The sequence below is a fragment of the Callithrix jacchus genome, chromosome 3 (assembly GCF_049354715.1).
Source record: "Callithrix jacchus isolate 240 chromosome 3, calJac240_pri, whole genome shotgun sequence".
Taxonomy (NCBI): Eukaryota; Metazoa; Chordata; class Mammalia; order Primates; family Cebidae; genus Callithrix; species Callithrix jacchus.
Genome location: NC_133504.1, coordinates 180,236,456 through 180,250,052, shown reverse-complemented (window position 1 = coordinate 180,250,052; position 13,597 = coordinate 180,236,456). Strand labels below are relative to the sequence as shown.

Below are 13,597 nucleotides of genomic sequence, written 5' to 3'. Positions count from 1 at the left end.
AGGAGGAAGCTGAGGTTGGAGAAGGTATGCTTTTCTGTTCTCTTTTGTCTGTCAATTCCTCTCCTCATTCTCCAGCATCCCCAAGAGACTATGTTAGAGTTACATCAGCATGTGGTCAGCAGTCAGACAGACCTGAATGTGACATGTGATTCTGCTACTTATCAGCAGAATGACCTTGTGATGGTCATTTGAATTTCTAATCCTTAGCTTCCTGATCTACAAAATTCTTCTTCTCTCTCTCTCTCTCTCTCTCTCTCTCTCTCTCTCTCTCCCCCCCCCCCCCGCCTTTATCTATTTGTCTTGCGCTAGCTCTGTACTTCACAACCTGGCTACACATTATATTTACTTGGGGAGCTTCTCAAAAATAGTTAATTCCTGGGCTCTTCTCCAAAAGACTGATTCAATTGAACTAGGTTTCAGCACAAACATCCATCTATTTTAGAAACTTTCTGTGAAATACTATGTGTAGTGAATGTTAAGAACGGCTGAGCATCTCTTATTAAGTCTCTCTGGACCTCATCTGGCCCACATGCTCATTACCTGGATGTCTCTGGACCACAACAGCTCATGTAAATGCAAAATGAATATCCTTTGCCGACAGTCACTTTGCAACTCCAGCCCTCTACCTGCTCAGATTGGCAGGCAGTGCAGTCATCTCTCACTTCTTGTCTTCAGGAGCCTTTTCATGGAAAGCCCAAGAACCACTGTTGGTGCTCTGCAGATGAGAAAAGTAACTACTGAGATCCTTGTTCCCCTTGATGAAGCTGGGAGGCCTCATGGTCCAGAGAAATGCCAGCTTTTGCAGTGGTTCATCTGAGAACAGTGGACCCTGGTCTTTCTCTGGGTAACCCTTGGTCGAGAATACTCTCCCTAATGTGCCTGGGTTGCCAGAGAAGAGAGTATTTATCTGAGAAACTGCTTTGATAGTATCAGTAATATCACCATTTTACAGACAAGGAGACAGAAGCTTAGAAATGGTAAGTTTACCAATGGGTCATAAGAGGAAACCTGACTTGCCCATAAGACCTGACCATAAGAGGTCAAGTCTTCCACTTTGCCTAAGTGAAGCCAGGCTTCCCAATTAATAGCTCAGCACTCAGGGAGCCACACTGCAATGAGTTACAGCACCATCCATCCATGGCCTAGAACCAGCGCTTTGTTCCAACAACATAGGTCTACGTTACCCAGTCCACACTCCCTCTCCCTCTTGCTGATTTTCTTTTATTTTATTGTGTAGATTCAAATATGTAAAAAAGTATGAAAAAGTATCTTTCATCAGTTTAATTATCGGCTTCTTCTAAACCCGCGCTGTTTCCAAGCTGCATATCCAATTTTGAAGTTCCTATTCCAAAACCAGTGGGTAGGAATGAAATTACTTTACCTACGTGTAACTCAGAGGGATCACTGAGTGATTATTTCGAGAAAATGGAACAACTTGCTCCAAGGGTAAGTTCAAGTTTTCACCACGAACACATAAAACACCCAGGTTTCCTTAGTTTCAACCAGATTTAGGATTCGGTCTCCACTAGTCAACTCATTATATGTAAATGGAGTTGATATGAATGTTGATCTCACAGAGTTGTTGAAAATAATAAATGAGATAAGATGTAGATAGATCAATTTATAATATTTTATTATTGACACTGTTGCTAATTAGTTAAGCTAATCAGCATCTCATTAAAGTTGCCCCTTTGGGTAGTGAGGGTCCCTCCTCCTGCTCCTCCTGCCCGCTTCCTGTAGTCAGTGTAGTGGCCCTGACCTCTGGTCAGCACAATCCAGTGGATTCCAGGTTCTCACCATATCACCACTAAGATTATGGTCACATTAACCAGGGTGATGGGGCCTCTGCATTGAAACGCGGGGCTGTAGTCAGTGGTACTTGCTCTCTTTTCTGTCTCCTGCTTTGGTTATGAGAGAAATCAAGAAAGCAGCTCTGGCTCAGGTAGGGTTTGGGTTGGTTCCTGAGCTTTGATTTTCCTCTGGATTGTCCTAAAGGTCTTCAGGGGTTGAGGTGACATTTCATGTCACCACACTGATGAAATACTGGAGAAGTTCTGTATTCATCCATGTTCTTCAACAGAGTAAAGGCAAAACACTAAGTACTGGAGTTAATTCGTACTTGACTTTCCTAAGGAAAGTGTAGTACTGTGTCTTGATTCTCATGGAGGTCCTTGCCTCTGCCCTCTATTAGGAATCTGGAAGGGAGGAGCCTTGTACTTAGCATTTCTAAACAGATAGTAGTTCTCCTGATTGAAAAGCTAAAACACTGCCACCCTGGGGTTATTGACCATTGACTTTTTTTTTTTTTTGAGACAGGGCCTCACTCTGTTACCCAGGCTGGAGTGCAGTGGTGGCACCATCTTGGCTCACTACAACCTCTGCTTCCTGGGCTCAAGCTATCCTCCTACCTTTGCCTCCCAAGTTGCTGGGACTACAGGCACATGTCACCACACCCATGAAATATTTGTATTTTTCATAGAGACAGGGTTTTGCCATGTTGCCCAGGCTGAACCATTGACATTTTAAGAAATGTGTGCATGTCCCTAAAAGGGGAGGTCAGTTTGGGATCCTCCCTCAGTTGCCAACCATAGATGATGTGGGTTTGATTATCTAAAGAGACTGGCTTAGCTCTCATATGGGAGGCCACAAGTAATATTCAGGAGGTAGTGCTGACTAGGCTCAATGATTGCCTGGGTGAAGCAGGAAGGAAAAGGGAGCCATCCAGGTAGGCAGGTTTTCTCTGGAGCAAGAGTTGGCCAGCCTCAGCCAGCAGGTCAAATCTCACCTACTGTCAGCATTTAGTAACTTTTTATTTTGAAATAATTTAAGACCCAACTGCCACCTGTGTTGTAAATAAAGTTTTATTGGAACATTACTACTCTTATTTGTTACATATTGTGTATGGCTGCCTTCATGCTACAATGACGGAACTGAATAATTGCAATGAGAACTTATTTGTACCCTCTGGCTCTTTATGGAAAAAGTTTCCTGATTCCTTCTCTACACTCGAAGATGCTTCTCAATCAAAAATACTCCCACAAACTGCTGCATATTTCATAATCGCCTTCACTGTAACCGGATGGCCACAAAACCCTTTTAGAATCAAAAAATACAGGGTTGGAAAGGAGGTATTAGTGGCCGTTTAGTGCAGTTCCTAGTATGAGGCCTGAATCTCCCAATGGTGCCTACTCAAGTGATCCCTTAGTGGTGGAGGCCCATCATTTTGTGTAGTGGACAACTCAGCTTTTTGGGGAAGTTGTGGTTTTTGGAAAACAATTCCTTATATTGTCTAGGCTGTGGTGGATGAGAAAAACTGTTAAAGTGTTATTATTTCTGACTCCCTCTCCAGCCTTTGAAGGAGGAAGACCATCACCAGCAGAGTGGGCTGCACCACCTGTGTTGTGTGGATCAGCATGATGGATGCGGAGGAGACCTGAAGATGCTGCAATGGCAGATTTGCTCTACAGGGAGATGCTGGGTGCCACCAGACAGAAAGACCCCACAAAGTGATGCTAGAGGGGCATGGCTGGATGGGTGGGATGAGAGAAGAACTGCAGGTAAGGAAGGAGCCAAGGTATAGAAGTTGTCTCAAATTACTCTTAAAAGATTGTCAGGTAGGATTTGGGTATTTGAGTACTTTTCTAGATGCTTCAGCCAATTGAAGAAAATTGGGGAAATGAAGGTGCCCAAGTGACCCAGGTGCATTTGGGTTGTGTCTGTTACTTTGAGGCTCCCAGGCATTGGTCTTCTAGTCTCAGTCCAAACAACTTTCAGCCCAGGTAGCACCCTAGGCATTAATTGTCCAAATTCTGCCTCATTGCCTTAATATCTAGCCACGGATTCCCTCTTCTCTTAGCTCAAGCATTTCTTCCAACCCAGCAGATGTGGAGGGAGAAAGGTGGAGGAAGAGTTTGTGCCATCTTTTTGGCCCATGTTGAAGGTTTTCCAGGGCACATGATAGTGCCACAATCTCTAGATGTGCATTAAGGGCTCTGGCTTCCAGATCTGTTTCTGCAGTAACTTTCTGTGCAATGCCTTGTTATCATTTCTCTTCTTCATGCTTTAATTTACTTTTCTGTGAAACAAGAACTGGAGTGGGAACAGAGTTTCAGATGCTTTTTTAATTTTTTTTTGAGACAGAGTCTTGCTCTTTTTTGCCCAGGCTGGAGTACAGTTACACAATCAGAGCTCACTGCAAGTCTGCCGGGTTCAAGCGATTCTCCTGCCTCAGCCTCCCGAATAGCTGGGATTACAGGTCCCTGCCACCAGCCCTGGCTAATTTTTTTATTTTTAATAGAGATGGGGTTTTGGCATGTTGGCCTGGCTGATCTCAAATGCCTGACCTCAGGTGATCCGCTCATCTTGTCCTCCCAAGTGCTGGGATTACAGGTATGAGCTACTGTGCCTGGCCCCAAATGCTTTTTATTGAGCCTTGAGTCAAGTGACCTCTGGGATCTTGAGCAAGGTGGGCAGCAATGTGGATGCTAAGAGGCCAGATTTCCAAGCTGCCCTGACCAGCTTTCATCAGAGCAGTTACCTATTGGACAGATTGCGGTCCATTAAAACCCCAAAACATTTCCACTGCTAAAAAACAAGCCTAGAATCCAATGAACTATCAGTCTTTCTCAATGTGTGGTGTAGGTCCCACTAGGGAGATACAAGCTGATATGTGATACATGGATGAACATTTTAAGTTTTCATAGTTAACCATATTTATTATAAAGTCTATTAGGAAAAAAATACAACTGTCATATCGAATGTGTAATTTCATTGATATTGATCAAGATGAGGCTACATTTAATTGAATAAGTGACCTTACTTGAAGGAAGAGAATAAGTAAATAATAGTACAGCTGGTATAGGAATATAGCCAATATGATTGACATTTGGGAAAATGAGCAAAGCAACCTCCACAGGCCTTCCTGGCTCTGGCATTCTAGCATTCCTCCTCCTCCCTATGTTTTTTCTCATTTCCTCCCTATGGTCATGTCCTCCTCAGCAGAGAGGGCATTCCAATGTATACATTCAGATTCAAAACAGTGACCTTGACATAAATGAGGTCTGAGCTCAGTATGTCTCCTTGGCCCTCCCTACAGAGAGCTCTGCTTTTGTGAGGGAGCAGCTCTGTTTTCCCATATTCATTCAGTTTCTGATGAGGTACATAAAACCCACAGGAAGCAAACCAAAATGAAAGCAAGAAAAAGAAACTCGGCAGAGAGCAACTATCTGCACTTCACTCGGGATTACAGAAGGTGCTTTTGGCTCCGTTAGCAGAATATCTAATGTGCTTGTGTTTGAAGAAGAAGATCTGCAGAATTAGCAGCTAGTGAATTGCTAGTCCTGCAGGCTGTTGATTCTGTCTTGCTCTTTTTTAACCACAGACCTCACTTAGTTTTGTTTACTTTGTGGCATGAAATAATTTCCTCTATCCTCTTTTTAACTCATTCCTAATAGAACAACACATCTATTTTTCTCATTCTGAATTCTAGATGATTTTATTGTTGAGGAAAGACAGTAGATATTGCAGGTCTACTTTCTTTTCTTTTCTTTTTTTTTCCCCAGTTTTTAGTTTTATTTAAACACAAAACATGCACATGAGCTATGTACTCATTTTCTTCATTGCACAGCCTGGCACTGGGGTTGGTGACTCTGACAGCCAGCTGAGTGGCTCTTTCCATGATGGCTTTGCAGTTCTTGGAGGAAGCACTGGGAGTAATCTCCCCACAGTAAGATTTGTTGCACGTCAGCAGCACTTCCAGCTCCTTGACATCATGGACCAGGAACTTTGGAAGCCATTGAGCAGCAAGTGGTTTGTTTTTTTGTTGCTCTCATAACCAATGTTGGGCATCAAGATCTGGCCCTTGAACCTTCTTTGAACCCTGTTGTCAATACCTTTGGATTTCTGCCAGTTATGCTTAATTTTGACATATCAGTCTGACTTTGGTGCTGCATGAACTTTTTGGTTCTCTTTTTGATGACCTTGGGTTTCACAGGGGTATGAGGGCAGACATGATGCTGAAGAGGAGATGGCTGCAACCTCCATAGGCAGGGCCAAGGAAGAGAGAACACACCTACTTTCTAATGCTGGATTTGCACTGGGTGTCCATAGTTGATGAAGTATGGGCTGCCATGGTAGACAGACCTTGGGCATCTGGGACAGACAAATATGGATTTGAACTTGCCTTAGCCATCTGTCATCTGTGGACAGGGGTTTATTACTTAAACAGCCTTGATTTAAAAAATTTTTTTTTAAAAATTGCATTTTAGGTTTTGGGGTACATGTGAAGAACATGCAAGATTGTTGTGTAGGTACACACATGGCAGTGTAATTTGCTGCCTTCCTCCCCATCACCTATATCTGGCATTTTTCCACATGCTGTCTCTCGCCAACTCCCCACCCCCCGCTGTCCCTCCCCTACTTCCCTCCAGCAGACCCCAGTGTGTGATGCTCCCCTCCCTGTGTCCATGTGTTCTCATTGTTCAACACCCACCTAGGAGTGAGAACATCTGGTGTTTGATTTTCTGCTCTTGTGTCAGTTTGCTGAGAATGATGGTTTCCAGGTTCATCTATGTCCCTACAAAGGACACGAACTCATTGTTTTTGATGGCTGCATAATATTCCATGGTGTATATGTGCCACATTTTCCCTGTCCAGTCTATCATTGATGGGCATTTGGGTTGATTTCAGGTCTTTACTATTGTAAACAGTGCCACAATGAACATAGGTGTGCATGTGTGTGTATTTATAATGAAACTATCTGTAATCCTTTGGATATATACCCAGTAATGGGATTGCTGGGTCAAACGGAATTTCTATTTCTAGGTCCTTGAGGAATCGCCACACTGTCTTCCACAATGGTTGAACTAATTTACATTCCCACCAACAGTGTAAAAGTGTTTCTATTTCTCCACATCCTCTCCAGCATCTGTTGTCTCCAGATTTTTTAATGATCGCCATTCTAATTGGCGTGAGATGGTATCTCAATGTAGTTTTGATCTGCATTTCTCTAACGACCAGTGATGATGAGCATTTGTTCATATGTTTGTTGGCCTCATGTATGTCTTCTTTTATAAAGTGTCTGTTCATGTCCTTTGCCCACTTTTGAATGGGCTTGTTTTTTTCTTGTAAATCTGTTTTAGTTCTTTGTAGATTCTGGATATCAGACCTTTGTCAGATGGGTAGATTGCAAAAATTTTTTCCCAATCTGTTGGTTGCCGATTCACTCTAATGACTGTGTCTTTTGCCGTGCAGAAGCTGTGGAGTTTGATTAGGTCCCATTTGTCTATTTTGGCTTTTCTTGCCAATGCTTGTGGTGTTTTGGTCATGAAGTCCTTGCCTACTCCTATGTCCTGAATGGTTTTGCCTAGATTTTCTTCTAGGGTTTTTATGGTGTCGGGTCTTATGTTTAAATCTTTAATCCATCTGGAGTTAATTTTAGTGTAAGGTGTCAGGAAGGGGTCCAGTTTGTGGTTTCTCTACATGGCTAGCAAGTTTTCCCAACACCATTTATTAAATAGGGAGTCCTTTCCCCATTGCTTGTTTTTGTCAGATTTATCAAAAATTGTATGGTTGTAGATATGTTGTGTTGCCTCCGATGCCTCTGTTCTGTTCCATTGGTCTATATCTCTGTTTTGGTACCAGTACCATGCTGTTTTGATTACTGTAGCCTTGTAGTATAGTTTGAAGTCAGGTAGTGTGATGCCTCCTGCTGTGTTCTTTTTGCTTAGAATTGACTTGACTATACAGGCTCTCTTTTGGTTCCATATGAAGTTTAAGGTGGTTTTTTACAGTTCTGTGAAGAAAGTCAATGGTAGCTTGATGGGGATAGCATTGCGTCTATAAATTACTTTGGGCAATATGGCCATTTTCATAATGTTGATTCTTCCTAACCATGAACATGGAATGTTTCTTTATCTTTTTGTGTCCTCTCTTATTTGGTTGAGCAGTGGTTTGTAGTTTCCCTTGAAGAGGTCCTTTACGTTACTTGTTAGTTGTATTCCTAGGTATTTTATTCTCTTTGTAGCAGTTGTGAATGGCAGTTTGTTCTTGATTTGGCTCTCTTTAAGTCTGTTATTGGTGTATAGGAATGCTTGTGATTTTTGCACATTGATTTGAGACTTTGATACTCTGCTGAAGTTGCTTATCAGTTTCAGGAGATTTTGGGCTGAGATGATGGGGTCTTCTAGATATACAATCATGTTGTCTGCAATAGAGACAATTCGACTTCTTCCTTTCCTATTTGAATACGCTTTATTTCTTTTTCTTGCCTGATTGCTCTGGCTAGAACTTCCAGTACTATATTGAATAGGAGTGGTGAGAGAGGGCATCCTTGTCTAGTGCCAGATTTCAAAGGGAATGCTTTGAGTTTTTGCCCATTCAGTATGATATTGGCTGTTGGTTTGTCGTAAATAGCTTTTATTATTTTGAGATACGTTCTGTTAATACCTAGTTTATTGAGGGTTTTTAGCATAAAGGGCTGTTGAATTTTGTCAAAGGCCTTCTCTGCTTCAATTGAGATAATCATGTGGTTTTTGTCTTTGGTTCTGTTTATGTGGTGAATTACATTTATAGATTTGCATATGTTGAACCAGCCTTGGATCCCCAGGATGAAGCCTACTTAATTATGGTGGATAAGCTTTCTGATGTGTGCAATTGGTTTGCCAGTTATTTTATTGAAGATGTTTGACCCTATGTTCATCATGGATATTGGCTTGAAGTTTTCTTTTCTTGCTGAGTCTCTGCCAGGTTTTGATATCAGGATAATTTTGGTCTTATAAAATGATTTGGGAAAGATTCCCTCTTCTTGGATTGTTTGGAATAGTTTCAGAAGGAATGGTATTGGCTCCTCTTTGTATGTCTGGTACAATTCGGCTGTGAACCCATCTGGACCTGGGCTTTTTTGTGTGTGGTAGGCTCTTAATTGCTGCCTCAACTCCAGACCTCGTTATTGGTCTATTCAGGGTTTTGGCTTCTTCCTGCTTTAGGCTTGGGAGGATGCAAGTGTCCAGGAATTTATCCATTTCTTCCAGGTTTACTAGTTTATGTGCATAGAATTATTTGTAATAATCTCTGGTGATGGTTTGTATTTCTGTGGAATCTGTGGTGATATCCCCTTTATTGTTTTTTATTGCATCTATTTGATTATTCTATCTTTTCTTTTTTATTAATCTGGCTAATGGTCTGTCTGTTTTGTTGATCTTTTTGAAAAACCAGCACCTGGATTTATTGATTTTTTGAAGGGTTTTTGTGTCTCTATCTTCTTAAGTTCTGCTCTGATTCTAGTTATTTCTTATCTTCTGCTAGGTTTTGATTTTTTTGATCTTGCTCCTCTAGCTCTTTCAATTTTGATGATAGGGTGTCAATTTTATCTTTCCTTGCTTCTCATGTGGGCATTTATTGCTATATATTTTCCTCTAGACACTGCTTTAAATGTGTTCCAGAGATTCTGGTATGTTGTGTCTTTGTTTTCATTGGTTTCAAAGAACATCTTTATTTCTGCCTTCATTTCATTTCATTGTTTATCCAGTCAACATTCAAGAGCCAGTTGTTCAGTTTCCATGAAGCTGTGTGGTTCTGAGTTAGTTTTTGAATTCTAAGTTCTAACTTGACTGCACTGTGGTCTGAGAGACTGTTTGTTATGATTTCAGTTCTTTTGCATTTGATGAGTAGTTATTTACTTCCTCTTATGTGGCCAATTTTAGAGTAGGTGTGATGTGCTGAGAAGAATGTATGTTCTGTGGATTTGGGTTGGAGAGTTGTGTAAATGTCTATTAGGTTTGCTTGTTCCAGGTCTGAGTTCAAGTCCTGGATATCCTTCTTAATTTTCTGTCTCATTGATTTGTCTAATATTGACATTGGGGTGTTAAAATCTCCCGGGGGCTGGGCACGGTGGCTCAAGCCTGTAATCCCAGCACATTGGGAGGCCAAGGCGGGTGGATCACGAGGTCAAGAGATCGAGACCATCCTGGTCAACATGGTGAAACCCCATCTCTATAAAAAATACAAAAAATTAGCTGGGCATGGTGGCGTGTGCCTGTAATCCCAGCTACTCAGGAGGCTGAGGCAAGAGAATTGCCTGAAGCAGGAGGCGAAGGTTGCGGTGTGCCAAGACCACGCCATTGCACTCCAGCCTGGGTAACAAGAGCAAAACTCTGTCTCAAAAAAAAAAAAAAAGAAAAAAAAATCTCCCAGTATTATTGTGTGGAAGACTAAGTCTCTTTAAGTCTCTTTGTAAGTCATTAAGTACTTGCCTTATGTATCTGGGTGCTCCTGTATTGGGTATGTATATACTTAGGATCATTAGCTCTTCTTGTTGCATTGATCCTTTTACCATTATGTAATGTCCTCCTTTGTCTCTTTTGATCTTTGTTGGTTTAAAGTCTATTTTATCAGAGACGAGAATTGTAACTCCTGCTTTTTTTTCTCTTCATTTGATTTTACCAATCTTCCTCCATCCCTTTATTTTGAGCCTTTGTGTATCCTTGCATGTGAGATGGGTTTCCTGGATACAGCACACTGATGGGTTTTGGCTTTTTATTTAATTAGCCCATCTTTGTCTTTTGATTGAAGCATTTAGCCCATTCACATTTAGGGTTACTATTGTTATGTGTGAATTTGATACTGCCATTTTGATGCTAGCTGGCTGTTTTGCCCATTTGTTGATGCAGTTTCTTCATTGTGTTGATGCTCTTTACCATTTGGTATGTTTTTGGAGTGGCTGGTACTGGTTGTTCCTTTCCATGTTTAGCACTTCTTTCAGGAGCTCCTGTAAAGTAGGCCTGGTGGTGATAAAATCTCTGAGTACTTGCTTGTTTGCAAAGGATTTTATTTTTCCTTCACTTATGAAGCTTAGTTTGGCTGGATATGAAATTCTGGTTTGAAAGTTCTTTTCTTTAAAGATGTTGAATATTGGCCCCCACTCTCTTCTGGCTTGAAGTGTTTCTGCTGAGAGATCTGCTGTGAGTCTGATGGGCTTCCTTTTGTGGATAATCCGACCTTTGTCTCTGGCTGCCGTTAACATTTTCTCCTTCATTTCAACCCTGGTGAATCTGACGATTATGTGCCTTGGGGTTGCTCTTATTGAGAAATAGCTTTGTGGTGTTCTCTGTATTTCCTGTTGAATATTGGCCTGCCTTGCTAGGTTGGGGAAGTTTTCCTGGATAATATCCTGAAGAGTATTTTCCAGCTTGGATTCATTCTCTTCGTCACATTCAGGTACACCTATCAAACGTAGATTAGGTCTTTTCACTTAGTCTCATATTTCTTGGAGACTTCGTTCATTCCTTTTTACCCTTTTTTCTTTCATCTTGCCTTCTCATTTTATTTCATTGAGTTGATCTTTGACCTCTGATATCCTTTCTTCTGCTTGGTCAATTCGGCTGTTGAGACTTGTGTATTCTTCGTGAAGTTCTCATGTTGTGTTTTTCAGCTCCAACAATTCACTCACATTCCTCTCTAAGTTGTTTATTCCTGTTAGCATTTCATCAAATCTTTTTTCAAGGTTCTTAGTTTCTTTGCATTGGGTTAGAACATGTTCTTTTAGCTCACAGAAGTTTCTTATTACCACCTTCTGAAGCCTGATTCTGTCAATTCATCACACTCATTCTTCATCCAGCCTTGTTCCCTTGCTGGTGAGGAGTTGTGATCCCTTGTAGGTAGAGAGGCATTCTGGTCTCAGGTGTTTTCCTCTTTTTGCGCTGGTTTCTTCCCATCTTTGTGGATTTATCCACCTGTCGTCTTTGTAGTCATTGACTTTCAGATTGGGTCTCTCAGTGGACGTCCAATTTGTTGATTATGAAGTTATTTCTTTCTGTTTCTTAGTTTTCCTTCTACTAGTCAGGCCCCTCTGCAATAGGACTACTGAGGTCCACTCCAGGCCCTGCTTGCCTGGGGATCACCTGCAGTGGCTGCAGAACAGTAAGGGTTGCTGCCAGTTTTTTCTTCTGCTATCTTTGTCCCAGAAGGATACCCGCCCGATGTCAGTCTGAGCTCTCCTTTATGAGGTGACTCTTTGGATATACAGGGATCAGGGAGCTGCTTGGGGAGACAGTCTGTCCTTTATAGGAGCTCACGTGCTGAGCTGTGGGCTCCGTTGTTCATTCAGAGCTGCTATGCAGGTACGTTTAAGTCTGGTGCAGCAGAACTCATAAACCCCTCCCCCACTTTTTTTTTCCCAGTTGCTCTGTCCTGGGGAGTTAGGGCTTTATTTATGAGTTTCTGTTGTGCTGCTGGCTTTTTTCAGGGCTGCCCTGCCCAGCGAGGAGGAAGCCTAGTCACTGTCTGCCTGAAGAGGCTTTACTGAGGTGCTGTTAGCTCCGCCTAGCTGCAGTCCTCTTTCTACGGGTGTAGTTAGAGGTGTGACAATGGCGGCTCACTTCTATAATGGTGGACTCTCTCTGTAATGGCGGGCTGCCTTAGCAATGGCAGACTACCTCTGTAGGGGTGGAGTGCCTCGGTAATAGTGGACACCCCTCCCCCACAGAGCTGGACTATCCCAGGTTCAGCTGTGCTTGCTGTGAAACTCTCAATCCAGAGCATTTCCTATTGCTGTTTTTTTCTGTGGGTGTGGGACTAGCCAAGCCTGATCACCTGGCTCCCTGCCTCAGAGCCTTTTTTTTTTAAGTTGAATGGTCAGCTATCTCCCAGGTGTTCCAGTTGCCTGTTGAAAAGGCGCTGGGATCTGTGTGATTTCCTGTGCAGTGACCCACTGCACCAGCTGAAACAGTTGTGCTGAGATTCGTGGTGCTTTTTTGCCCACGAATCTCCTGGTCTGGCTCCCTGTTTCAGTCCCCTTTTTAATCAGATGAATGGGCACCTCTGTTTCCCAGGAGCTCCAGTTGCCAGCTCAAACAGTGCCTGGACCCGTGTATTTTGTTCAGAGAATTGCCGCACCGGGACTCCAGAAAAACAGCGGTGTTGGTGAAAACAGCTGCATAGGCCAACACAGCTGCACAGGCCAAAACAGTCATACTGGCCAAAACGGCCATGCTGGCGACCCGTGGGGCTCCTCTGCCTGGAAATCTCCTGGTCTGTGGGCAATAAAAATCTGTTTGGAGATGTGGCATCCACTCACCCTCCGCTCTTTCACTGGGAGCTGCAATCCTAAGGTGCTCCTAATCAGCCATCTTGGATCCCTTGACCTAAAAAAATTTCTTAACAAGAATTATGCCCTCCCCCATCACAGATTTTTGTGTTTGTATTTAAGAGGCAACATATTAAAAAAAAATTTCCAGCCTGAGTGTGTCGTATTTAGATGTGAAATAGATATCAGCTCTTTTTTCATTTCTTACAGACTTGACAAGTGCTTGTACTAGATACCAAGGCCAAGGCAAAGATGAATATGACACAGGTCAGGATGGCAAATATGTTTTCTTTCATGCACCAGCTCTCATGAAGTGGTGCAGCCTCAGGGAGTACTGTGTTGAGATGGGTTTTAAGGGTCAGCACAGAAGAGTGTCATAGTAGATTAGCTGTATCCTCCAAGGCTCAGGAGGGAGTAGTGAGGAACACAATGTCACAAAAGGCCATCACTGGCACAGCTCTGCTTTGGGAAGTCAGAGCTAAAGGAGTGTAAAATTTATCTAGAAGAAATGAATAG

At 42.4% G+C, this 13,597-nt stretch overlaps 1 protein-coding gene across 1 annotated transcript in view; it reads left to right on the top strand.

Moving 5' to 3' along the window:
- The first annotated feature begins 298 nt into the window (after nt 1-298).
- The window catches only part of LOC144581836 (uncharacterized), a 61,216-nt gene continuing 47,917 nt past the window's right edge, over nt 299-13,597 (top strand). The window contains exons 1-2 of the mRNA XM_078367511.1: nt 299-1,446; nt 3,350-3,557. Coding sequence (XP_078223637.1) covers nt 1,426-1,446; nt 3,350-3,557 — 229 coding nt within the window. The 5' untranslated portion in view covers nt 299-1,425. The remainder of the gene's footprint in view (nt 1,447-3,349; nt 3,558-13,597) is intronic.